This window comes from Pipistrellus hanaki (genome assembly GCF_964339955.1).
Source record: "Pipistrellus hanaki genome assembly, chromosome: 5".
In the NCBI taxonomy this organism is placed as follows: domain Eukaryota; kingdom Metazoa; phylum Chordata; class Mammalia; order Chiroptera; family Vespertilionidae; genus Pipistrellus; species Pipistrellus hanaki.
The window spans coordinates 70,937,445-70,963,479 of NC_140507.1; the positions used below are offsets into that span (position 1 = coordinate 70,937,445).

General features: G+C 58.6%; 1 protein-coding gene across 1 annotated transcript; it reads right to left on the reverse strand.

Annotated features, from left to right (window-relative positions):
* Positions 1 to 3,605: 3,605 nt before the first annotated feature.
* REXO1 (RNA exonuclease 1 homolog) lies at positions 3,606 to 25,447 on the reverse strand. The gene is made up of 16 exons (XM_084883478.1): positions 24,985 to 25,447; positions 13,110 to 14,878; positions 11,767 to 11,871; positions 10,631 to 10,841; positions 8,870 to 9,033; positions 8,391 to 8,522; positions 8,176 to 8,299; positions 7,379 to 7,492; positions 7,110 to 7,247; positions 6,795 to 6,908; positions 6,107 to 6,180; positions 5,784 to 5,894; positions 5,146 to 5,261; positions 4,865 to 5,003; positions 4,589 to 4,709; positions 3,606 to 4,495 (listed from the first exon to the last, which is right to left on the reverse strand). The coding sequence occupies exons 1-16, from the start codon at positions 25,139 to 25,141 to the stop codon at positions 4,407 to 4,409; spliced, it is 3,678 nt and encodes a 1,225-aa protein (XP_084739604.1). The 5' UTR covers positions 25,142 to 25,447; the 3' UTR covers positions 3,606 to 4,406.
* Between the last annotated feature and the right edge of the window lie 588 nt (positions 25,448 to 26,035).

The window sequence follows — 26,035 nt, forward strand, 5'->3', positions numbered from 1 at the left end:
TGCCACACACTGTCCATTACCCTGCCTTTTCCAAAAAGTCACCTCCCACTTCCATCGGTTGGCACCTTCCCGGCTCTGAAGGTCCAGCCGATGTCAGTGTGTCCCTCCCTGAATATCCGGGGCCTCCACTGATCCCCATGTCCACCTGCACCAGCCCCATGCCCACCAGTCCCTCCAGCGACCAGGCTGAAGTTGCCTTGGCTTCCATTACAGAAGGTCTCCAGAATGGATTCTATACCTCTGGCTGCTGCTGCCCACCCCCAGGTCCATGCTCTGGCCAGGCCGCCACTGCCTCTCCTGGGATGGCCACACCCACCTCCCCCTGGGTCTCCCTGCTGTCCCTTCTTAAGCCATTTCCACAAAGGACATCATGCCCAGCCCAGGGAGGGGCTCCACTAGTGTTTGTTGACTGGTTACGTGGGCCCGAGAGTTAGCCATTGATTGCTAAGCTTGTATAAAGGGCCGGGATGCTCTGAGAGGTCTCAGCGTGGTCTCAGGGCAGTGAACTGTGGTGGAGGCAGACCCCAGACTTCCCATGGAGTCCAGAACCTTCCCACAGGCTCTCTATTTCACCGTCATCCCATCAGTGCCGGGAATCTCTCACCCGAGGGCCCTCCGCAGCTCTCCGAGCCCTGGCCTGGCTGCTCCCTCCGCCCGGGGGGGCCATCCCTCCCGCAGGCTGGGGCACTGCCCCCTCGCCCTTCTGGCCTCTGTTCACAGTGCTCAGACAGGCCGGACTTCTTGAGGTAACTTCTCCGGGCTCCCCCTCTGCCTGGGGTGTCCCCCATCCCAGATCTCTCACCTTCTCTCCTCTGCTGCTTTCCCTTTTAGGTCAGGATGGCTGGTGTCTGAGTCACAGGTTTCCCTGGAGCCGTGAGGAGACCAGGCCCAGGGCCGGCTCTAAAGCTCCTGGGAGCCTGAGCTGTGCCTCGTCTATTCCCCAGATGAGAAGTGAGGTTCAGGCGGGGGGGACCTGGGGCCCAGGGAGACTCCGTGCAGGAAAGGGCGCCCTGGAGATGTTCTGGGAAGGCCAGAATTCACCCAAAACGTATCTGGGGTAGGAAGACGTCCTAGTGCTTGCCCCCTCATTTCCACTCAGCTCACCCAAGCACCCCATTGGCCATCCCTCCTCCCCCCTCCCCTCCCCCTCCCACACACATACATAAGGAAGCCTCAAGGCCCTGGGCCTCCCTGAGATGGAGACTCCTTATACAGACAGGAGTCCACATCCCCTCCGGAAGGTGGGACAAGAGAAGTCAGGGCAGGGCCTAGCAGGGAGGGCCTGGGTAGGGGCGAGGTAGGGTGGTCCCACGGGGGGGACCAGGGCAGAAGCAGAGCCTGGGATCATCTCTGGAGTGGTGCCAGCCTAGGGGTGTTGCCGTGGGTGAGGGGCTGCAGTGGGTCAGTGGGTGGGGTCTTGCACTAATGGAGAGAGGGGGTGTCTTTACTGACATTTTTTATTTTTTTAAATATATTTTATTGATTTTTCACAGAGAGGAAAGGAGAGGGACTGAGTTAGAAACATCGATGAGAGAGAAACATCAATCAGCTGCCTCCTGCACACTCCCTATTGGGGATGTGCCTGCAACCAAGGTACATGCCCTTGGCCAGAATCGAACCTGGGACCCTTGAGTTTGAAGGCTGATGCTCTATCCACTGAGCCAAACCAGTCAGGGCTTTATTGACACTTTTAGAGAGAAGAAGGGAGAGAGAAATATCAGTTTGTTGCTCCACTTATTTATGCATTCATTGATTGTTTCTTACGTGTGCCCTGACCGGGGACCGAACCCACAACCTAGCATATCCAGATGATGCTCTGACCAACCGAACTACCCAGCTAGAGCGACGAGGAGTTCTTAACAGCACTAGAGTGTTCAGGGGCCTATCATCTAGGGGCGGGACCTTGTAAAGCTGGGCCCGAGTAAAGGGGATTGGAGATGGCGAGGTGCCCTGGGCAGTCTGGGGCTGGAGGTGGAGGAGGGACACACGGATGGGTGGCCTCCTATGCCAGGGCACAATCTTGGGCCAGGGGAGGCTGTCAGACACCGTGACCATCCTAATGCCAGGAGGAAACCCACAGAGCTCTGTCCTGGTGTGCATCCACTCAGGGTGGCCGCGGCTCTGGGGGGCCTTCCTAAAGGAGGTGATGGGGGGGTGGAGACGCGGGGGAAACCTCGGTCGGAGATGGAGAACAGAGCCAAGGTGGAAGGTGTGTGGAATAGGGTCCCCTTGAGAGTTGGGACTCAGGGGGAGGGACCAACAGGGGCACAGGGGAGATGATTAAGCTCCATGTTTCATCACAGTTTCACTCTTAGGAGCCCCTCAAATGCAGAAATTTGGAGGGCAGTGGGCTCTGGGCACTTCACCCCGTCTCTGGGCCCCTCGCTTTGCCCCTGTCCTGACCCCAATGGTGGTGCCTGTGCCCCAGTGTCTTCTTCCAGCTGGGGCTCAGGCCCCGAGGCACCAGCATCACCTCTGAGCAGATGCCGGGTGAGTGAATGAACGAATCAACGAAGATCCCACCTTCCCCATTAGAGCAGCCACCTCTCAATCACAGCGGGAGCTGGGGCTGCAGGTCCTGCTTGGCCTCTGGCGGTGCCAAATAAACCTCTCCTCTAACTCACTCACTCACTCACTCACCCTGCCCTCCCCAGTGGCTAATGAGAAAGACCTTGGGAAAGGAGCTTAGGACAGACCTTGCTAGGTGCAGCTGTGAGGAGTCAGGGGACCGGTTCCCCTCCCTGGGACGGTAACGGCAGGGAGAGAGCTTCCTGCGCAGTGAGAAACCTGCTTCAGCCTCCAAGAGCCAACAGGTTTAGCAAGCTGAGAGCTTGCAGGCCTCCTGAGCTGGGGAGCTCCTCTCCCAGCTCCCCCCCTTTCGTGCTGAGGGGTACAGACACCACACAGAAACGGGCTTCTGTAAAGCCACTGGCACTACCAGGTTAGAAAACTCTTGTTTACAGAAGAGGAGGATGAAAACTGGTTCCACCGAGCCCCCAAGGGACCTGACAGCGGCAGGGCCTGACTGGACCACGCCCTGCCCCCTCCAGGCACCGGGACCGAGAGGGAAGCCGGCCTGGGAAGCCCTCGGAGGGGCTGCTATGTCCGCGGCACAGGGCTGCCCCCTGGCCTTCACCGAAAGCCAGGGGCCGGTGGCAGGGCCTCCTGGCAGCCTTCTTCCCAGCACCTTTCTGCCCCCACACCAGGCCCTGGCATGCCCAGCATCTCTTGTGTCACAAGGCTTTTTCTGGCTTCACTTTTCACTTTGAATAAATTAAAAGCAGAATTTTGAACAGTCTGGCCTTCCCACCCCCACCAGACACAGGAGGGTGGATTCAGGGCACTGCGCACACGTTCCTGGGGATTGGCAATGGTGCCCCTCTCCAGGCCGTTTCTGACATCCAGCCCTCACAGGACTTGCCTGGAAGCATGGCAGGCCCCAATGATCGCCAGGAGGTTTCTCTGCTCGGGGACTATTTCACCCCCGGGGCAGGGGCAGCCGAGGAACCAGAGCTGGCTTTCCCGCCCCTCCACTGGGCAGGTCCTGGCCGTGGGGAGTGTGGAGTCACACCTGGCGCCAAGAACACCACTGGACCCCACGGCATGTAAAATTCATACAAACATTTATTCTGTCCCTGCCTGGGGGCTGAGGCATTGGGGAGGGGGCTGTGGGCCTTGACAAACAGCTCCGAGTGAGGGCGGGACTCGGACGGGAAGTGTTCAGATGCCGGAGCCCTGGGGGCTGGCTCAGTTCCTGGAGGCCGAGGAGTCCCGGTGGTTGAGGGGGACCAATTCCCACCCAGCCAGGCCCAGGCTGGGCGGCCTCTGGGGTCCTGGTGGCTGTGGCAGCACCAGCTGATTGCTCCCCACCCCACTCCCACCCCCAGGAAGGAAAGCAGCACCAGGGTCTTGCTCCTCCAGGTGGGGGGAAGACAACTTTGCAAGTCATCAGGTTTAAATAAAAATAATAAAAATAACATACAAAATAAACAAAGACAACCCCTGTCCAAACAAGCCCATGACAAGACTACCTGGCCCACTGGACACTCTGCAGGTGAGGGGAGAGGACAGGTGGTCAGTCTACAGGGTCACCGCCAGGGACACAAGCAGGGCCCGGTGGGTGGTCCAGCCTCCACTGTCAGCAGCAGCAGACCCCAGAAAAGAGCAATCTGGGGCGGACGCAGGGCAGGCACACGGGGCTACCCGGGGCCTGGGCTCTAGGTAGGTCCGAGCTGGGTCTGGGTGCCACGTGGCTCCTCCTGTGCGCTCCACTTTGCATCTTGGTGATGTGGACAGGGTTAGCTCTCGAGATTTATTGCACTGTTTTGGAAGAGGCCTGGGGCTAGAGGATGTGCCAGGGGCAGTGGGAGGCAGGAGCAGGAGGGCGGGCGGGGGGCGGGCGGCAGTCACCGCTTGGTCTTGGCATCTTCTCGAATCTTCCAGATCACCAGGTGCATGCAGGCGCTGGCGTCCTCGCTGGAGCTGTGCCCGTCCACTGTGGGGAGGGGGGGGCAGGTCAGAATGAGCCAGCCCTGGGGCCCCACGGCGCTCCCACCAACCCCTCCAGCCCGCCCCGCCCGCCGCTCACCATTGTCCTGGATGATCTGTCTGAGGTAGTCGGCCATGAGATTCCGAAGGGAGCGCTTGTAGGGGAGGCCCAGGCGGTGTGGGAAGAGCACAGACGTGTCCACCACGGTGCTGTGGATGACCTGTGGACGGCAAGCTGTCAGGGGCTTCAGCACCTAGGGCCCCGGAGGGCTGGGCTGCAAAGGCATCCAGGGCTCGTGAGGATTCCACAGTGTCTGTCTGGTTCCTGGCCCACAGCCCCCCCGCCCTCTGAGGGCAGAGCCTGGGGCCAGGATACCTTCAAGGCCAGCAGGTCGCTCTCCAGGCTGTGTCCGATGAGGATGGTATCGGCATTGAACATACTCAGCAAGACGGCCTGGACATCCCGGAGCGAGATACTTGTGTCGGCAAGGTCAGCCTCAGTCACGCCCGAAAACCTGGGGCAGGAGGGGCAGGGACCTTAAGGTGGCTGGGAGGGCACCAGGGGTCCCCAACCTAGAAGCTGGGTCAAGGTCAGGGAGACTGGATCCTAGTGGGTTACCCCCCTGGGACCCGAAGCCCTGGAGGGTCAGACCGTACCTTGTGTTGTAGTCCACAATCTCATTGTCCGGCTTGACGAAGGTGTCGTAAACAACCTGCATGTCGGTGTCCACCACGGTGACCCGCGTCAGCTCCAGGCCATACGTGGTATAGGACTGCAGGCAGAGGACACCGGTCAGACACGCCCCATGGCCCGCCTTCCTCCCCGGGCACCCGGCCAGACAGCCCAGCCCAGCGCTCACAACCCAGGCTGCCTGGTTCCTGAGCCTGCAGCAGAGGAGCCGGCCCCGGGCCAGAGGGCCTTCTGGAGCCTGTCTAGGGGTCAGAGCAGGTGTGAACCGGGAGCCCGTCTCAGAATCCGCATTGTATGCACGAATCTGCACATCTGAGTGCAGAGGGCTGCCCAGAGCGTGTGGTGCGCGCTGGGGTCAGGTAAGAGCATCGACTTGGTAACGGAGCAGATGCTGGTAAGGCTGTGAGTGAGCCTTCGAGTTCCAGACACAGCGGGACCCACAGGGAGGGGGACCTAATTATTGTTCACAGCTCTTTATCTGCTCCTAATCTAAAATCTGCACTGGCCCGAAGCTTCAGGCAGAGATGAGGGGACAGCAAGACCCCTGCACCCTATAAGGGCCCTGAGTCCTTAGCAGGGGCCTGTGGTCAGCCAGACGACTCACCATTTCACAGTCAAGGGCATAGATTCCGGGGTGAGCATCTTCTGGAAGCTCCTTATCAAAGGTCTTCATGAACCCCTCAAGGTTTTCCTTGCGGCCGTCCTGCACGTGTTGCTAAGGGGAGGAATGGGAGTGGGAGGCTCAGAGGGTGGGAAGAAAAGCCAACGAGGCTGAGTTCTTGGGGCCAGGCCTGTGCATGGACTGAGCTCCCCTTTCCAAGGCAGATGAACCAAAGCACGGGAAGAGGGCAGCGGAAGGTAGCCCGCTCCACCGGGATGGGGTGGGGATTCCCGAAAGGAAGTGTCAGGCAGGGCCCGGGGTCCTACCTTGGCAACCTGGCAGCCGGTGGAGCCGATGGCCGCCGAGCAGCACATGTACTGGGTCTCCCAGCCCCCCGCCACTGGAAGAGACGGAGGTTAGTGGCAGCGCCCCACGCCGCCCAGAGGCGGTTGCTGACACCGTTTGCCTGAGCTGGCAGGGGCTTCCCAGGAGCGCGGACCCCAGCCCATGAGGCCAAGGGTTCCAGCCCTACTCCTGGGGCAGCAGGCTCTACGGGGGAGGATTTGGGGTAGGCACAGCCCCTCACCCCACAGGGGCCCTTTCTCAGATTGGCAATGAGCACACATGCAGTGTGGGTGCCCTGGGGCATGACTAAGGGAATGCTGTGCCCCGGAGAACCCTCCACGAGCCCCCAGAGGTGGGTCTGCAGGCAGCCTCAGACACGCCAGGCCTATGCGGCCCTGCGGGTAAGAACCCAGTAACACTGGCCATTAAGTGAAACCAGCTGCGGGACAGGACAAACCTTTTGTTCCCAAACGCCCACGTATTTCTACAAGCACCTATGTATCAAGAAAGGGCAAGGGGGGGGGGGGAGGGGACGAGGCTGTGGGAGGCCTTCTTTTATCTGTGTCTAAATGTGGCAGAAAGGTCTTTACATTACTTGTCATAAAGTACAAAAAGGAAACTAAAAGGGTTTGAGGCGGTCAGAAGGGAGGGGCCGAGTCGGGACCTCACCTCGATTCCGGCGGAGCCGCCCCCAATGGTAGTAACATTCTTCATCACGCACACAGCGGCCCGAAGGGGACACGAGGTACTCAGTGCCACAGCGACAGCAGACCCTGCACGAGGCTGTGGGTGCAGAGAGGTGGACAGGAGGGAGGGAGGGAGGGAGGGAGGGGTCAGGCCAGCCCCCGTGGCCTGAACCTCTGCACTTGACCTTAGCAAAAAGGCCGAGAAGCGATGGCCTGAACCTCTGTGTCTGCGCCCACTGACCGTGCTTTCCCTCTGCCCTGTGTGCCCGCCCAGAAGCAGTGGCGAGAGACAACTCACAGTCCTTGGGCAGCTTCTCCTCCGCGGTGAAGATGACCGCGCCCCCCGGCCGCTTGGGGTGTGGGAAGGGGTAGCCGTTCTCCTTGAGCTGGTCCTCGGTGAGCAGGTACTCTTTGAGGCGGTCGTACAGGGCAGCCCCTGCAGGTGACCGAGGACAGCAATCAGCCCACAAGGAGGCTAGGGACAGCCACGGGTTAGGCAGCGGGTGGAAGGGAGGGGGGCGGTGGGGGGCAGGCACGGGCCCCAGGCTCTGGAGGAGCCAGGTTTACCTTTCAGATCCTCCACACGGGGGCTGCTCGGGCGGTTGAGTGAGAAGCTGGTCTTGGCAGCCAACTTGCCCCCCAGCACCGCCTCATGGGACACAACCCTCCGGCCACTAGTTTCTGGAAAGGGGGAGAGGAAGGGTAAACTAGGCTCGACTCCCGCATCCTTCCCAAGTGCTCCCCTGCTTCCTCCCGGTTTCAGGTCAGCTCCCTACCACCTAGAGACAGGTGAGGCCCGACCCCACGTGGCCCTGGGCCAAGCACCCCACCCCCACATTAACTCAGGACCAGCAGGCCTTGTGCTGCCCGGAAGCCCTTCAGTTTTCCCTCCGGCTCCCCCTGGGTGGGGGCTTTCACCCTCCCAGGGAAAGACTTGAACAGGAGACATAATGGCCATTTCGAACAGGAGGTGTGGATGGGGGTGGGGAGGACAGCCGAGAACAGAGCTCGGAAGCACCCACTGATGGCTTAATGCGCCCTGGAGAGGCGTCGCGGACGGCTCCCGGGCTAATGCACAGCGCAGGCAGGCAGAGCTTTGAAGAGGCAGCCCATTAGCAGGCGGAGGCCTCGCTGAGAGATCCCGCTTTCAGAGGAGCAGGGTGGTTAAGAGCGCGAAGAGGCTGTTCTGAGGGCGTGGGGCCAATGTCAGCTTAGAGGGAGCCTGACAGCAGGGACCTGTTGTCTGAAAATCTTAGCGCTCCGAGCAGCAGAAAGGCCGCCGGGAGGGGCCCTACCACTGCAGGAGCCACGGGCCTGGACCTCCCGGATGCAGCACCTGAGCTGCCCCACGCTGCCCCACTCACTGCTGAGGCCGGGCACGGTGCTGGGGACCAGGCCCCGCAGCTTCTTGAGGGTGTTCACCGCGACATTCAGGTAAATGTTCTTGCTGGGGCTTCGGTCGTAGGCCACCTTCTCCTCATTCAGTGCCTGGAACACGACGCCACTCAGTCCCGGACACCCCGACAGAGGGCCCAGCCCTTCCGCCCAGGACCGGGCCCTGCACCCCCAGGGCACCCACCTTCTCTATGGCTTCCTGGTTGGAGGAGCAGAACTTGAGACACTCCTCAATGAACAGGTTGAGGTATCGTTGGCGGATGACGGTGGGGACTTTGCCCCCAAACTCTTTTGGGATAATAGGCTTCTTTAAACTCTGGAGGGAGCAGGGACACAGTGAGGGTGGCACGCCCCTGCGTGGTCCTCTGACACACTTCTTGGAACCCCCTCCACACAGAGTAGAGCCTGCTGGAATCTGGGCCGTAGTGACCACAGGGGTCATCACGGTCTGGCTGATGCCAAGGGACGACCACACCAGTGTTAACAAGAGGGGGAGGGCTCACGGCAACTTTGTCTTCTCTCTCTTCTCAATGTTTCTGTGAACCAAAACTACTCTAAAAAGTGAGAGGCTGTGAATTAAAGAGAACACAAGGGAACAGGAAGACTGTGATGCTGGGTGCATCATGAGTGGGTGCTCTGGCTTCTGCGGGGAGAGGCAGTTACCTGTAAAGACGGGCTGTGTGCCACGCGCTTGGGGGTAACGGTGCTGGTGGTCTTGGACGCCATGCCTGACAGCGTGCGCGTCTTTAGGAGCTGGCTGCCCAGCTCGAGCCCATTGGGGGGCTGGCTGCTGCTGGCCGGGAGGGTCCTCTTGGTACCTGTGGAGGCTGGTGTGGGACAGGGGATGTGAGTGCAGGAAGACAGCGCACCCATCACCGAGCTGCAGAGCACTAGGCAGCTGCGATCATTCAGCATCAGCAGGATGTGCATCTCAGAGCACAGGGGGAAGAGCAAGGGATGGGAACAGGGGCTATGGAAGGACATCAGGTTCTATCTGTTTTTGGGCAAGTCCATCGAGAAGGGGGACACAAAAATGGGGCTGTGAAGACCGGCAGGGTGTTCCGGTGAGTGGCTGGGGGCATGGGGAGCCTCTGCCACATGTTCCGGCCCCTGACTCCAAAGCATTGACGTCTGAGAGAGGAAAGGCCTGGTTCCTGGACTGAGGACCAGAGGCTCTGGGACAGCCCAGCCTGGTCATTGTGACCCAGCCGGCCTGTCTGCTGCTGCCTCTGTGTTCTCCTCTCCCTTTGATGAGGTCACAAACCAGACATCTCCCGCCCCGGGTCGGGCAGTGAGGCCAGGGAAGGTGCATCCCTGAGTTTATGGGCAAGGGGACCGCTGACCAGCTCTGAACCTGGGCTCAGCCCTGATAAAGGAACAAGAGCAGATGAGGAGGCCAAGGCACTGACTGGAGGGCCTAGGTCCCTGGCTCCGGGGAATCCTACGCCAAGGCTGGCCTTACAGGCCACGTGGGGGAAAGGGAGGAACATGCATTTAGCTTTTAGGCTCATGTAGACGTAGAATTTTCTGCAGTGCAAATGCGTACCCCTGGGTGGGTCTCCCAAAACTCTAGGAAAACCCTCTAGGCTCAGCAGAGCCAGGCAGTGTCTAGGAATGCTGGCTGCCACAGTGGTGACTATGGATGGCTGAGTGCAAGTTTATGAAATTGTGCACACCTCAGAGTGCAATCTCTGTTCCCTAACACCTGTCACTGTCAAGTTCTAACTCAGGCGCTCTGGGGAGGAGGGATCGGAATCTGGGCACACCAGGGGAAACCAGGTACCTGCAGGACCACCGCCTGGAACCCGACTGCCCACTCAGCTGGCTACCCAAGGGGGTCTTTAAACGAGCACACATAAACACCCCACTGAGTGTGCGGCCCACTTTCAGACAGGGCCCAGTGGAGACAAGTGCCCCTCAGAGAAGAACAGGAACAGACACAGCACCCAGCCCTCCCCCGGATCAGCTGGCTCCGTTCAATTAGGGCCGAGACCTTGGACTACATCCCCAGGCCAGCTCCCTCTTCCTAGCACCACTGTCTGGAGCCCAGCCCCGCCAGGCCACAGGCCTCCACTGCCCCAGGAACATGGGGGAGGCAGGGACACAAAGACCAGGCAAGGACAGTGGGAGGCCCACAGGATGACCTCTGGGTCAGGGGCTTTGGAGGGAGGCGGGAGGCCAGTGCTGAGGAGGCTTGGGTCTGGCAGACAGACACCCCTCAGACTCTCCACAACTCTCCCCAATGCCAGGAGAGGCCCAGAGCCTCTGGGCACTGCGCCAGGCCTGCCCAGCCTCCTGCTAACAGACAGGAGACTTTCTCCCATTTTACAGACAAGCACACTGAGGCCAGGCCAGACGCTACTCAAGGCCACCGCTGCAGGTGCACTGGGAGCCTCGCCTCCCGAGACCCTGCCCCGGACTCACCTGCAGCCAGGCAGGGGTTGGGGACGTGGGCAATCCTCCTCTTCTCTCCGGGAACTGAGATGTGGACGGAGGTCGGCTTCTCGGCCGGCTGCTGGGCAGCCTGGAGCCAGCTGGCTGACTCCCTCTGAGCCTGCTGAGCTCGCTGGTAACATACTTCCTGGGCGGTGGGGACCCGGGTGGGGGGGGCCGGGCCTCTCCTCACGGGCTCTGACTGGGTGACGAGAAATTCCAGAGCCCAGCTGTACGTGAGGGGCACCCAGAGCAGTCCGCCAGGGGCAACAGGCTGACGGTAGGGCCACTGGCAGGGAGGCAGGGGCTCCAGGGTAGGGGCTAGGCAGGGTGCACCCAGCTCCACCTTCAGAGCTCGCAGATGCCCCGGAGGAAGCCAGCTCCACACTGTGGCTCTTTGGGCCGGAACACACATTGCTCCACTTCTGGGTGCCAGCATGGTCCCGTTCTCCTGGTCTCTGGTGTCCAAGAGCCCAGGCTGTGCCCTCACCCCTGAATCTAGGCACTGGCAGTGGAAATCCCTGCCTCTGATCAGACTGGCACACTGAGCCAATCTTACTTGACTGATCTTCCCTAGACTAGCTTTTAGAATCCCAGGGCTCCTGGGATCAGATTAACACACTGATCTAACCCTACTTAATCTGATCTTCTCTGGACCGGCTTCTAGAATCCCAGGGCTCCCTCAGGACTGAATCAACAGGAGGGAGCTCTGAGTCCAGAGCGTGGGGCCCATCCTCTGCTCAGCCCTCCCTGTGCCAGGTCACTGAGTGCCCTACAGTGACCTGACAACCACTCCTGTCTCTGGGCCAAGGGGAGGAAGCCAAGGCTCAGAGAGGTTTGGCCACTTGCCCAAGATCACACAGCGCAATTGGGAGCAAGACAGGGACCAGGCACTGTGACCCTGTGGGAGGGCTCACCTGCATCTCTCTCCCCCTGCTCTGGACCCTGCTCCCCACAGCATGGAGCACAACTCCGACTGGAGGTGGGTCCCAGGCACTTCTCTGCCAGGACACAGGGAGTGTTGAACTGCGTCTGCCAAAGAAACCCATTGATCTTGTTCTGCAGACAGCAGATCCTTTCGCTGGAGTCCTGCCAGCCGCCACCCAGAACCCAGTGCAGACCCTTACCTCCTTGCCTTGCTTGGTGAGATGAGAGATCCTCCTCTTCTGCCCAGGGAACAGAGTGGTCAGACCCAATTGCTCCTTGTCCTCCACCTTCTCTTCTTTGGGGGGCTGGAATACATGTCCATCACTCAATAAGGGTCTCTCCCTGGCCTCACTACCCTCAGCTACAGTCGGCCCGGGAGTCAGGGTGATTCCCAGGCGGACACAGGGAGCAGGGTGGGAAGGGTGGGTCCTCCCCAGCCCCACCTTACAGCCCAGGAAACAGACTCCGTGCCTCCCCGCCAAGGACCCTGGCTGCCAGCCCAGTCCTCAGCAAACTCCCCGTGCCTCACTGGGGATGAGGTCTGCAGATATGCCCAGCAGACCAACAGCTTCCTGCTCCCCTCCCTCCTCCTCCCATCTGCCTGCTGAGCCTGCCCAGGACAGGGTTCAGAAACATAGGAACCAAGGGGATGAAATCAGACGGCAACGGCTCAGCGGGCTGTGAACAGGTCAGTGCTAAGGGAACAAGGAGCGGGAGGCCAGACCCTGAGGCCCAACACAGAAGCTGAAGGTTTCTATGCAGGGGCTGGTCCTATCCTGCTGTTTCGCCCGGCCGGATGGCTCAGTGTTGAACAATGATCTATGAACCTGGAGGTCACAGTTTGATTCCCAGTCAGGGCAGATGCTCGGACTGTGGGCTCAATCCCCAGTGTGGGGTGTGCAGAAGCCAGCCGATCAATGATTCTCTCTTATCACTGATGTTTCTCTCTCTCTTCCCTCCTCTCTGAAATCAATGAAAACTATTTTTTAATAAATAAATAAATAAAATAAATAAAGCAAGCTCCCTCTGGTGGCTGACATGGGAACAAGGGATGAGGAGACCCAAACAGATTGGGGCTGGCAAAGGTTTGGGAGGGAGGGGAGAGAGAAGAGGGGAGGGGAAGAGAGGAGATAAGGATGAGAAGGGGTCAGGGAAAACGGAGTCAGGGTAGAGGGGAGGAGAGAGAAAGTAGTGAAAGAAGAGGGAGGGACTGCAGGAAGAGGGGCTGGAAGGAGGAGGAAAGGGGCCAGGGAAGGGAGAAAGAAACTGGGAAGAGGGGGTTGGCAGTGCCTGATACCCCACTGCTGGATGCTCTTAGATGCTGTCGCAGAAGCCCCACTGGGTAAGCCAGGACTCTGCCAGAGGGCCATACGTCAGTGTTCTCTTTCTAGACGGGGATCAGGGGGACAGCCAGCAGCCACGAGGGTTCCTGAATTTTGGACGAGTTAAGAAGCCATCTCCACCTCTGCACTGAGACTCCAGTCACGGGAGACTCTGAGGACAGAGCGCCAGCAGCCTTCCTGAGCCCAGCCCAGACCCTCACCTGCCGGGCCTTCCGGCCCCTGTCCTCCGTCTTGACACAGGTGGATTCGTTGAAAATGCGCAGGCACTCCTCCATGGGGTCAGAGTCAAAGTCCACCTCCTTCTCCAGGGCAGAGTAGTCCACATCTTTGCCTGCCCCCAAGGAGGACGAGGAGGAGGATGAGGAGGAGGACGAGGATGTGGACGAGGATGACAAGAGGGAGGCTGGGCGAGGCGAGGGGTGAGGGGAGGCCTTGAGGCGCTTGTGTGGCCCCCGCGTGGCTGAGAGGTCCAGGCTAGCGTCCGAGTCCGAGTCCGAGCTGGAGCTGAGGCTGGAGAGGGCAGAGGGCCCCAGTGCGGGCGCCGGGGGCCCTGGGTCCTCATCCTCACTCTCGTCCCCAAAGAGGTCTGCATGGCTCAGGGTCCGCCTCTGCAGCTTGGGGGCCTGGCAGGTGCCCTCGTCCAGCGAGTGGGCCTTCCGCTCCGCCAGCTTCCCAGGAGGGGTTTTCCCACCCATCCTGCCTGGCAGCTGGGCGGCAGCCCCGCCAGGGGGGCTGGGGCTTGGCTGCAGCCGGAGCTGGTCGGTCCGGCCTTTCCCTGAGCTGACCACGGAGGTGGCCAGAGATGGCTTTTTCTTGGTCCCTTGGGGCCTCTCTGCCCTGCGCTGGGGGGTGCTGGCCTGTGAGACCTTCTTGTCCACACAGGGCTTCACAGCTGGCCTCTTGTGCTCTCTGTCCTTACTCCTGTCTGTTTTCCGGACACCATCCTTGGGGCCAGGGGCCGATGGCACCCCACTTTTCCTCTTCTTGGATCTTCCCTTCTTGTGGCTGCCGCCCTCTTTCGAGGCCCTGGCCGGGGAGGGGCCAGGCTTGGCCGGGCACGCCCCATCAGGGTCCTTGGGAGGCTGCCCGAGGTCCCCCACGTCATACTGCACAGCTATCTCTTTGGTCTCCCGAAGGCCGCCCTCCTCGGGCTCCTGGCCCTCCCTGGAGCCTGGCTTGCCAGGACCCTTGCTCTCGGCTCCTGCCTTCGCCCTCAGGGGGTTGGCGGTGGCAGGCCTGTCCCCCGGAGCTGCAGTAGTGTCATCATCTGAGTCAGAGAACCTGGCATCGCAGCCGCCAAAGGGGTCGCAGGGCTTCTTGAGCACGGGTGTGTAGGGCTCGCTGTTGGCTCGGGAGCCCCGGGGTCGCTTAGGGGCCCGGTGATCCTTGGAGCCGGCCCTGCTGAGTAGCCGAGCGGAGAAGTTGGACAGTGGGTCATACTCCAGGTCAGTGGACGGCTTGGAGTTGTCCACCACATACTTGCTGCTGGAGACTGGGCGGCTGTACCTTCTGGGCTGGCTCACGGCCTTGGGGATGTACTCCAGAGCACCACTGCCCCCTCCGCCACGGCCCTGCGCTGGGTCCAGGGAAGCCAGCAAGTACTTGCTGCCCAGCTCAGTAGGAGCGGCCAGTGGGGTGGGCTGGTAGCTAGCATTGGGGCTTAACAGGCTTTGGCCACCAGGGTTGTAATCAAAGGACAGTGGGAAGGCATCCTCATCCAAGCTGGCGGCAGGGCCGTGGGGTGCCAGGGCTGGGACCTCAGCAGAGACGTGCTCCCGGGCTGTCTCCAGGAGCTCCTGGTACCGCCGCTGCTCTATCTCCACCTCCGAGCGCACGGCCTCGATGGCCTGGTTGACCAGCTCCAGCTCCAGGATGTCCGAGTGGGGCTCGTCCCCTCTGCCCAGGACGCCATTCTCCCTCTCTGCCGGGAGCTTGGGCAGCTCAGGGTTGTACGGGTCATAACCAAGCCCTGAAACAGGAAGAGGGAGGAAACAGTTGTGAGGGAGGCAGCAACCAGCCACTGCCTTGACCCAGGTAACTGGCCTTCCAGAACCTAGCAGGCTCCAGCAGGCCTCTGTGCCCTCCATCCTTACTCCTGTCTGTTTTCCCAACACCATCCTTGGGGCCAAGGTCCCACGTCATACTGCACAGCTATCTCCTTGGAGGGCAGAGGGACCCAGTCCAGAGCGCCCCTCCATCCAGGCCCTACCGTGCAGAGGCTGATAAGGGGGTGAGAGGTATAGAACCCTGGCCCCAGAGACAGCGCAGGTTAAGAGACCGCTTTTTAACCTTTTAACCTTAGTTTTGGCTCTGGGACAAAAACTGGAAGGGGTGGAGACTTGACAGAGAAGATCCAGAAGCCGGGAGAGATGGTGATGAGATTCCTACACAGTAGCTACCCCCACACTGCTTCCTGCCTTCGGGAGTTGGAAGAATGATGAAGGGGCCTGACATCCAGGTACGTCGTAAGGCACAAAGATGCTTGCAGGGTGGGATGGGAGTGGGTTCAGAGCTCCCTGACTCAGGGCTGAGGGTGGGAGGGGAGCAAAAACCACAGGCTCTGAGGCATGCAAGACTCTCTCCCGCACGTCCCCCTGCAGGGCTGTGCCTGTACAGTGAGAAGATGGAAACCACCGCTAAGGAGCACTATGACAAAGGACACCCACACACTTTCAATGGCAAACAAGAGGCAGAAGGCAATCAATGGGGTGTAAAAAGGAAGAAGTACACGCTAGAGTTCAGCATGACCCCACGGCCAACAGTGTTGGCACAAACCTCAGGACTCACTCATCGGTACAGGAGGCACAGACATCTTCAATGAAATAGGAGCCAATACAGCACATTTCAAGAAAGGAGTAACGTACATATTCAAATATACCAATCTTCCATAAATATTCCAGAGTTGAAAGTGTTCCTCACTAGGAATTCTATCAGATACAATTCGCAAGCATCGCTAAAGAAAAAGCCAATGGAGTTGGTGTCCTGTGGTTGGAGAAAGACAACTGATTCTCCCAGAGCCAGCCCTGCCCAGACCTGGACTTAGACTGTGCGGCCGAGTGTGGACCGCGGGCCTCCAGGACGGTCAGAGAACCAATCTGTGCTGTGGAAGTACTCAGGGGGTGGTGACTTGCCATAGCAGCCCCAGGAAACTCACATACCCTCATTCAGGGAGAAGTCCATGCGGCTGGCTGCCCACAGGTGACAAGCTTTGCAGGGGACAGTGGTGGGCCTGGGCTGCCTTTGGGGAAGGGATGAGGAATTCATTGTAGATGTGTAGTCTGGCCTTTAATTTGTGTTCTATTTTTGAAATTATATTCAGAAAGGTGAAAGGAACCATGTACCTATGCTTCAGATGACGGAGGACATGCCAGGTTTGGGGGGTGGGAGGTGGGAGGTAAAAGGACACAGGACTAGATGCCAGTGACAGAACAAGTTCCAAAGTCCCAGGGCTCTCCGTGGGGGGAGTTCACAGTAGGAGATGTCACTTAGTACCTCCCTATCACAGTGAACGCTGGGGTGTAGGGATTTGGGGTTAAGACTCATAATCCTGCCCTAGCTGGTTTGGCTCAGTGGATAAAGCATCAGCCTGTGGATTGAAGGGTCACGGGTTCGATTCCGTCAAGGGCTCGATCCCCAATGGTGGGCATGTAGGAGGCAGCCAATCAATGGTTCTCTCTTATCACTGATGTTTCTATATCTTTCTTCCTCTATGAAATAAAAAAATATGTATATTTAAAAAGAAAGAAGAAGAAAAAGACAATCTTCTACTTCCAGTGAGGGACAGGTAAAGGGACCATCCTGAGGAAAGGCTAGAGACCCCAGGAGTGGGATTAAAGCTGCCTCCCAGCCCACCCTAAACCCGGGATGGGTCCCTAAGCACCAATGGCAGACCCACCCCAGCCCAGCACCAACCGCATAAACAGACTGCAGCCAGTGTCCCCTTCCTCCCCAAGTCCTGGCTGCCGGCAGTGGAGGAGCCCAGGCCAAGGCCACCAGCCAAGAGCTGGGGTCGCTTACTGGGCATTTCCACAGAGGGGTCTGTCAGGCTGCGCTCGTCTCTGGGGGGTCTCCAGCTCAGGTCACCGCGCTCCCTAACCTCCCTCCTTCAGCTAAGACGCTCCTGCCCTCCTTGTGGGCAATGGAAGCAAGAGCCCACGGAATGGGAAGTCCTTCCCTCCCAGGACAGGTTGGCAGCACCAGTGGAGGGGGTCAGGACCCAAACAAAACCATTCCACAACGGGTTCTCCCAGGTCAGGCCAGAATGCAGAGCCTGGGGATTTTCAGCCACTTAGGGTTTCCCCCAAGGAGCCTATGCTTTGGAAGCCAGGCAGAGGAGGCACTGTGCCTGGGAGCAGGGGAGAAGGGTGGGGACCCTGCAGAGTTCCTCAGACCATCTGGTCTCACTGGCTCAGCTGGACCCAAGGCAGAGCTCTGGCTTTCTCAATGGGAGCCTCTGCTGGCATGTTTCCTAAGGGTCATGACACCTGCTCCACCCCCTCCTGTTTCCAGGAAGCCCGTGAACTTGCTCGCAAGGTAGGAAGGGTAGCGAGCGCACTGGGCGGTCTGAGCACTCACTCTGAGGGGATGCAGCTCCAGGCCCAAAGCGGGGCATTAGAGCCAGGTAGAAGCTGCCTCCCTGCTCCACCCACTGCACCGAAGAGCAAAAGAAACCACCCAAGGCAAGCTTGGGTCAAGGCCCTGTCCTTCTGGGGCCTCAGTTTCCCCACTGGTACCATAGGCTACTGTAACCAGCCTGAAGAACTCTAGACAGGTCTGGGAGCTTCCAGCACACAGGCCAAGGGTTTTGCTGTAGCCCTGAGGCCAGTCAGCCCCCGAGGCAGGCATCTCCCCCAAGCTGCCCCTAGTATCTGAGAGCTGGTGAGGAATAAAATACAGAAGGTACTTGTCAGGACATCTAGTCCCCTGCCCCACCTGCCTTGGGGGCTAGAGGAAGCCAGGTCCCTCAGGGCACCTGTCAAAGCTCCCCAAAAAATGTCTGCCAGCTGCCTGATGCTCTGGGGGCCCCCTCAGCCCACTGGTGGGGGCAGTCAGAAGGCAACTCAGGCCGAAACCGGTTTGGCTTCAGTGGGTAGTGTCGGTCTGCGAACTGAAAGGTGCCAGGTTCAATTCCGGTCAAGGGCATGTACCTTGGTTTCGGGCACATCCCCAGGAGGGGGTGTGCAGGAGGCAGCTGGTTGATGTTTCTAACTCTCTATCTCTCTCCCTTCCTCTCTGTAAAAAATCAATAAAACATTTTTTTTTAATTCAATACATGTAGTTATTCTTTTTTTTTTTTAATATATATTTTATTGATTTTGGACAGAGAGTTAGAAACATCGATGAGAGAGAGTCATCGATCAGCTGCCTCTCACACACCCCCTACTGGGGATATGCCCGCAACCAAGGTACATGCTCTTGACCGGAATCGAACCCGGTTTCCTTCAGTCCCCAAGCCGATGCTCTATCCATTGAACCAAACCGGTTTCGGCAACGTTTTTTTTTTTTTAAAGAAAGCAACTCAACAGGTGACCCTGAGGTTGGGAAGGGCCATAGGCACCTTGGAAGAGGTCCTCCAATTATTGGGAATTAATTTGGGTGGAAGGCAAAATCTCTCCTTTGAGGGTTCACATCAGTAAGCATGCCTCTAGTAAACATGATTAATTGGGCTGTTTTTCAGAAAAGGGAGCAATCTGGGAATAACTAGAAGAAAAAAAAAGAAAAAGAAAAAAAAAAAAAAGCCTGGCTGAAGGAATTACACTCTGAGAAGACAGACCCCCAGACCTGGTTCCTGCCCCCCTGTTCCAGGGCGAGGGAGGTGCTGGCTGTTCCCTAGCTCCTGGAACACCCTGAGGTGAAGAGCCTGCTGGTGGTCACTGGAGAGATGTCCCTTGGGAAGGCCCCTCACTGGGTCAGGGAGAGAGAGAGATGGGGAGCCCGAGGCCTCTTCCAGCCCACAGCTCACCTTCCCTGGTCACTTGTGTTGGGCTCTGTGCACCCAGCACCACACCCCATAGCATCTGGCCCAGCTGAAGGAGAGCGCATGTGGCTGCCCTCCTGGATCCAGCACCAGGGTGGCTCCCTTAGCGACCTTGACCCCCTCGGACTCTGGTCCTGTTTCTGGGACAGGCACCTAGCATGGCAGAGATCAGGCCTCTTCCCCCTCTTCTGGGGCCAGGGGACACTGGATGGGAGATGGACAGGCCAGGACATGGGGAAAGTGGGGGAAGGTGGGGGGGGGGGGGTCCCGGGGAGGCGGGTAGAACACCGCTGACCACTGAACCCTGACAGGTTGACGCACAAACAAGTCAGGTACAGGCCTGTCCCAGTCCTGGTGGGCACCCCCTACCCCTCCAGATCTTTCCTCCGCACAAAAACGCTTCCCCGCTCTGGACCTATTCACCCTCTGCTCCTCCCTGCTCCCCCCGCACCCTCCACTCCAGAAAACACAGGCACCCTCCCCTAACTGCTGCACGGAATCAATGACAAGGCACTGAGTGGACTCCACTGGGGAGGACGGGACCCCACTGTCTCTGGCTTCTGAAAGCCCAGCCAGCACCCACCTCCTCTCCCTAGTCAGCCCGAGGACTGAAGGTAAGTGCGGGGCTGCACAGCGGTTCCCCCAGCTTCAAACCTGGTAGGATGTCAGCAGGGACTCCTCCAACCCAGGTGGCAGTCACAGCCTGTTGTCTGCCCTCCCACTGTCAGCGAAGTACTGGGGACACCAGGAGATACAGCCCCTGCCGCACAGGGGATAAGCGGAGACACAGGACTAGTCCTGGTGGAACTAGGCCCTCCTTGAATGGCAGAGGCCTTGAGGTGGAGCCAGAAGACCCAGGACATTCAAGGCTGCAGTGGCAGAACAGGTGCAGGGGGAGGCCAAGGGCTCAGGGTCAGAGCACTCCACACTTGGGGCTTTTCTGGAAAGTGGAATCTGGCAGACAGTACCCCCGAAGGCTATGCCCACTGGAGGGCCCCCCAGTTCCTTAGAGGGCTGGCAGCCACTCCTTCCCCACAATCCCAGTCTCTCTACTCCTGGACCCCTACTCCTGGACCCCTACTCCCGGACAATGGGCCACTCCAATGGACAGGCCAGGAGCCTGAAGCCTAGGGGTGACTCACACATTCTGAACCAGAGGCGAGGCCCCCTACTGCCCACTGTACCCTGGGGAGGGAACAAGGAGGCCACCGGGAATGTGCTCCCAGATATGCATGGGGGACATCCAAGACATGCCCCTGCTAAAGGCTGGCTGCATCTAGAAGAGCAGGTCTGGGGTCCTTCTCCCCACTTGGCAGGGACCACATACCTGCCTCTGGGGCTGGTAACATTGGGAGAGTTGGGACACTGGTTAGAGGCCCAGACCCTGGACAGCCTCAACTAGGACCCCTCAGCTCTCAGGAAATAGTGCAAAGCCAGGGCCTCAAAGCAGCTGGCACCACACTGCCAGCTCCAGAGGAAGGAAAGGAGGGCCCCGGCCAAGCCTGGGACCAGCACAAAACCCATCTCCGTATCCCCAGAGCCACCCTGGCACCAGTCATTACACTGGCGGCCGGACCATGCTGCTCCCCAAACCTGGATCCGGGTCCAGGCTGCTAAGCCCCAGATCCTAACGACAGGCTATGCTTCAAAATATGCAAAATACATGACAGCATAAAAACTCAAGGGAAGACCCAGACGGGTACTTTCCCCACAATCCCAGTCTCTCAGACGGGTGGGCCGCGAGGGCAGGCAGGCACCCTGGGGCGGGTGAAAGGCATCCCTTTCTCCTTCCGTGTCCGTCCTCACAGTCCGGGACAGCACGAATCACTTCAGTGAGCCCAATAAAGAAAGCTTCAAAATAGAGTGCTTTTTGGGGAAAACATGGGACACATGGTTCCTTCCAATGGGTGATTCTGGGGTCCCCTCCTCTACTGTGCAGGCTCCCAGGAGCGCCCGCCCCAACAGTGACCTAGCAACGCCAAGCACCTTCACATTCTGGGTGAAGACGGGGGAGACGGAGGCTGCACTCCCACAGGCAGTCACAGGACGGGGGGCCAAGACGAGTCGGGTGCAGCTGCATCCCCTAAGAAAGAGTCCACACACAGGGGTTACACATGAGCACAGTGGCTTTTATTACTTGACTCTGCAGGCAGGTGCTGGGGAGGGGGTGACGGGGCTGGCTCCTGAAACAGAGCCCACACCGCTGCTCTGTGAAGGCCTCTTGGGCTACGCTCCCACAGGGTACACCAGTCTCTCCAGACAAGCGACTGTGACATGTGACTGCCAAGCAGGTGGGACAGACTGGCCTCTAGGACACAGAGGGACTAGTATCGCCAGGATGTGCCTGGAGTGAATGTGGTCCAGGGCCCTCCGGACACACCCTCCCATCAGCTTCCAGGTCTGCCTCCTCTATCCAGCAGCTCAACACACTGACCCCTGACCAGTACAAATGTCTGCAAAGGTCTGTGGGATGAATAACTGAATGGAATACCAGCCAAAAGCCACAGGCCTCTCAGTGCCTGTAACATGTCCATTCCTGAGGACACAGGCCTCTATGGTGATCAGAAGAAAGTCCCTTCAGGACAGACAGTTACCAGCAGCCACACAGCAAAATTAACTGGCTCCGAGTCCCCCCATAGCCCCGTCTTTGGGGCGGAGTGGCTGGACCGCAGTGGCACTCCCAGGGCGTGTGCTAGAAAAGGACAAGTAACAAGTCAGTGCAGCAGTGGGGACCCCTGCCAGGACTGTCAGGGCCGGTAGTGGTGCTGGGGGATCCTGGTACCTCCAAACCAGAGCATAAGAGCACCCAGGTCCTCCAGTGTGCTGTTTCCTTGTCTAGAATCCTGGATTGCTGCCTGCCTCCCAACCTGCTTCCAATACCAGGTAATACTCCTACTCATCCTTCAAGGCCCGGCTCAGTAACCACATGCACAGGGACACATGCCCGACTTCCCTACAATCCCACGTGCCAGGTGCTCTCCTGGATCCCAGCCCACATCTGTTATGCTGGACACGCCTCCTTTGCTTCCAGAGCGTGGTTCCCAGAGATGCTGAATTCACACAGACCTGGAGGAGCCCTTTTGGGGGCCCCAGGGCCAGCTCCTGATCTTACAGATGACCTGCACGTGCGGGTCCAGGGCACGGCCAAGCTTGGGAAACGACCAAGTCCCACCCATCAGCTCCCCATCCTATTCTCCTTCGGCAACCAAAGCAGCAAGCAGGAAAGCACTTCCCCTATGAATGCTTCTCGGCCTTCACTCCTGCCTTCTACCTGAGGCTCTGCTGACAGGCACTCCCCAGAGCTGTCCCCAGGAAACCTAGGGCCCCGAAGCCACAGGACCAATCTCCCCCACGCTGCCGGCAGGGACTCCGAGGACCCGGCCATCACAGAGGAGGAGGGGACCGGGAACGCCTCCGTGAGTCAGTCAGTCTGCCCAGGCTGGCCTCTCCGTTCCCACCTTTCACTTCTGTCTGTGTTCCATTCTCTGTCATAAACCAGACCACACCAGCCAAGCTCCACCTGCTGCTCAGAGAATAACACCCACCACTCAGGTTAAAAAACATCTGATGGAAATTATTTTGTCAAGGGGATTCTGAGGTGGGGTGGGGGTGAAGGAAGACCAAAAAGCAGGAGAAAGGGTTTCTGCAGCAGCTCAGGAGTATCAGACAGAGAGGATGCGGCGCTGCTTCTTGTTGAGATCTAGTTTGCAGAAAAGATGACTGAGGCAAATAACACTAAGCCCCCTCCCTGTCTGGCTTTTTGCACAATAGAAAGTGAAGCCAAAATGCCTTCACTTGCCGAAACCAGTTTGGCTCAGTGGATAGAGCGTCAGCCTGTGGACTGAAGGGTCCCAGGTTCGATTCTGGTCAAGGGCATGTACCTTGGTTGCAGGCACATCCCCGGTAGGGGGTGTGCAGGAGGCAGCTGATTGATGATTCTCATCAATGTTTCCAACTCTCTATCCCTCTCTGTAAAAAATCAATAAAATATATATATATTTTTTAAAAATGCCCTCACTTGGGTGCCACACCCAAGCCCCTCAACAGCGGTGGTCCCCTGACCCCATCCAAGGTTCTTGAGCTCCTGTGCCTTTAGCCTCTGGACCTAAGGAGCTAAGGGAGGTGGTGCTTTTCAGGGTCTGCCATCCCCATAGGCCTTGGCTAGCTCCCCCATCACATTCCCAAACTATACAACAGGTCAGTGCTAGGACACTGATCACATTGGTACCACCTGTGTGGGTAGGGAAAGGGGCCATCCTGGGCACTGTGGGGTGTTGGGGAGCATCCTTGGCCCCCACCCACTCGATGCTAGAAGCACCCAGTCATGACCATCACAGATGTGCCCAGACATTGCCCAGTGTCCCCTTGGCGGAGGCGGAGGCGGAGGGGGAAGTGACTCGTTCAGGTACTGCACAGGTAGCATGCACACTCTGCATGACACATCCATGTCTCCCCTAGTGCAGCCACCTTCCCTGGCCCCTCCATAGATCCCACCTACTCACCACCCACTTCTGGCAAGCCTGGGCCCAGAGTCTCACTGCTCTCCGGACCACTAAGCAAAGAATCCCAAAATACGCACACCTGGATCAGGCAAGAGGCAGGTCTTTACAGATCCTAGGCCACCTGGAGGGACGACCTCAGGAAATAGAACCCAACTTAATCAGTGTGGCAGGATCACAACTTTGGTAAAAAGACACAATGCCTTTTGTTTTTAAGGCTGGGAGGAAGAGCAAGCTGGCGGGTTTGGGGGGGGGGAGATTGGGGCAACATACAAAACACCTGTCTTGATTTTTTTGTACTCTCCAATGTTACTTAAATGAACATTACTCGCCGAAACCGGTTTGGCTCAGTGGATAGAGCGTCGGTCTGCGGAGTGAAGGGTCCCAGGTTTGATTCCGGTAAGGGCATGTACCTTGGTTGTGGGCACATCTCCAGTAGGGGGTGTGCAGGAGGCAGCTGGTCAGTGTTTCTAATTCTCTATCCCTCTCTCTTCCTCTCTGTAAAAAATCAATAAAATATATATTTTTTTAAAAACTGATTGAATGGAAGGGCCTGTGTGAGGATGAACCAGTGATACGGGTGGTGTGAGAAGTGAACTCAGTACCGGTGACAAATACAAAAAGGACTGCTTTGACAGCCCGTAGCACCTTCACTTCTACTCCCATCTGTGCAGAAACATCAGGAACAATAGAAGCACCCACCCTGCGCAGCAGAGAAGGCTCCTCCTCTGGGAGGCCTCCAGCTTCAATCCCAGGCACCTGGTGGCCCCAGCTCCCTGGGGGGCTGGAGCCACACGTGGGCGCACAGCTTCCAGGGAGGAACTCAGAGATAAAAGTGGCCTTGGCAAGAAAAGAAATAACCTATGGCCAGAGGTTATTAATGTCTCTGCTCACATCTTACACCTCCTGACCTACAAGAAGCCCTGCCAGATCCCTCGCAGCTCTCCCCAAACTCTGCCATGACATTGACAATCGCCATGATATCTAAAGAGAAGCAAGTCCATTAACATTCTCTGCTCAATCCAAAGCAGGTCATTCCTTGGAAGCCTGTGTCTCCCCCTCCCCCACACCCACCCCTCTCCAGGTCTTGTCAAGTTGGTTTTGACTTATTCCCTGTAGTTTCGTCTGACAACGCGGCTTTACACAGAGTAGGTGCTCTTAATGAGGGCGCAGCCGGGGAATCAGTACGGAAATAAACAAGGACTGCCACAACACGAGGTCCAGGGAAGCGGTGGGGCTGGTCCCCCCTCCCCAGGAGCTCAGACGCTCATTAGGGCAGGAATCCAGGGCCCGCCAACCAGTGTCAGTTCGCTCGCTTCCCGAGCCCCCCGTTATCTCACTCCACCCTCGCGACACCCCTAGGAGGGCATGTTCTCCCATTGTTTACATTTTATACTGGGTGTAAACAGAGGCTTACAGAGGTCCCGCTACTTGTACCGGGCCCCGAGAAGGGTGGTCCCGGTCCTGGCTGGAAGAACGTTGCCCGCAAGTATGGGGAGGGGGCTGGGCTGCAACTGGGGGGCCGGGGGAGCACCTGCGGTGGAGTTCAGGTCCGGGCCCGGAAGCCTGGCCCGCGGCGGACGAGCGGGCGGGCATTACCTGCTGCGGGGGGCGCCGCTCCGCCGCCGCCGGGCGCGCCCGGGCCCCGGGCCCCGCGGTGCCGGAAGTGGCAGTAGGGCCGCCGGCAAGGACCCCCGGGCGCCCCAGACCAAAAGGGACAGTCGATGGCCCGGAAGAAGCCGGTGGAGCGTAGCATGGTCCGTCCCGTGGGGAGGCCCCAGCCCGGAGCCGCCCTCGTCCCCGGGACCCTCACTGGCGTCGCGGTCGCCTCCGCCCGCGCTTCACAGACCCCGACGCCGCCATCTTGCTCTGAGGCCCCCAGAGGCCCTCGGAAGCTGCCGTAAAGTTCCGGGGGAAGCGGCTGTCCACAGCGTGCCCGATCAGAAACTCCTGACCTCGCGGAATCGAGGCGTGTCGTGAGCCCCTGGGTCGAGACAAGCAGGCGTGAGAGATGGGGTGGAGGGTGCAGACTGTTCTGCCTGAGGCCTCCGGGAGCCTCGCCGGCGCCGCCACCCGGTCTTCAGTGGCGGCTGTAGCGCCATCTTGAACCCAAGGTCCCTTCGGCGTCTGAGCTGTCCACGGCGCGCCTGACGAGAAAAGCCCCCCCCCCCCCCCCAAGGCCCGCCTATGGCTTATTTGCGTTTAATTTGCGTCATTAGCATGTCCTTTTAAAGCGCCCTCTGCTGGAAAAGAGGAGTCCTGCACCTAACAACCCCAGTGCTTATTCCATGCTCACTCACCTCCGCCCTGGTATACAGTTGGTTCGCAGTAGTGCTTAATTTCTCCCACCTGTATTCATGTCAGCACTCTAATCCCCAGGCCCAGAGGAGTCCTGTTTTCACTCATTAATTTTTCCACCAAATACTGAGCACCTGCTCTACGCCAGCTGCTATAGATGCTCTGCTGAACCGTATTTTGTTTAGCCGTTAATCCGATGATGGACATTTGGGTTGTTTCCACCTTTGTCTATCGGGAAGTGTGCTGCTGTGAACACAGAGGTAGGTATATTTGATTATCATTTTGTTTCAGTACTAGTGTTTTAAACGATGTAAACTTGTTGCCCATGTTTAGAACTTGGAGAGATGTCACA

Excerpts from the sequence above, each read along its gene's own strand:
- REXO1 (XM_084883478.1), bottom strand. The coding sequence starts at position 25,141 with ATGCTACGCTCCACCGGCTTCTTCCGGGCCATCGACTGTCCCTTTTGG. Across the intron at positions 9,034-10,630 it reads CAACCCCTGCCTGGCTGCAG|CCTCCACAGGTACCAAGAGG; the intron begins GTGAGTCCGGGG and ends GTCCCACACCAG. Across the intron at positions 6,909-7,109 it reads GGAGAAGCTGCCCAAGGACT|CCTCGTGCAGGGTCTGCTGT; the intron begins GTGAGTTGTCTC and ends CTGCACCCACAG.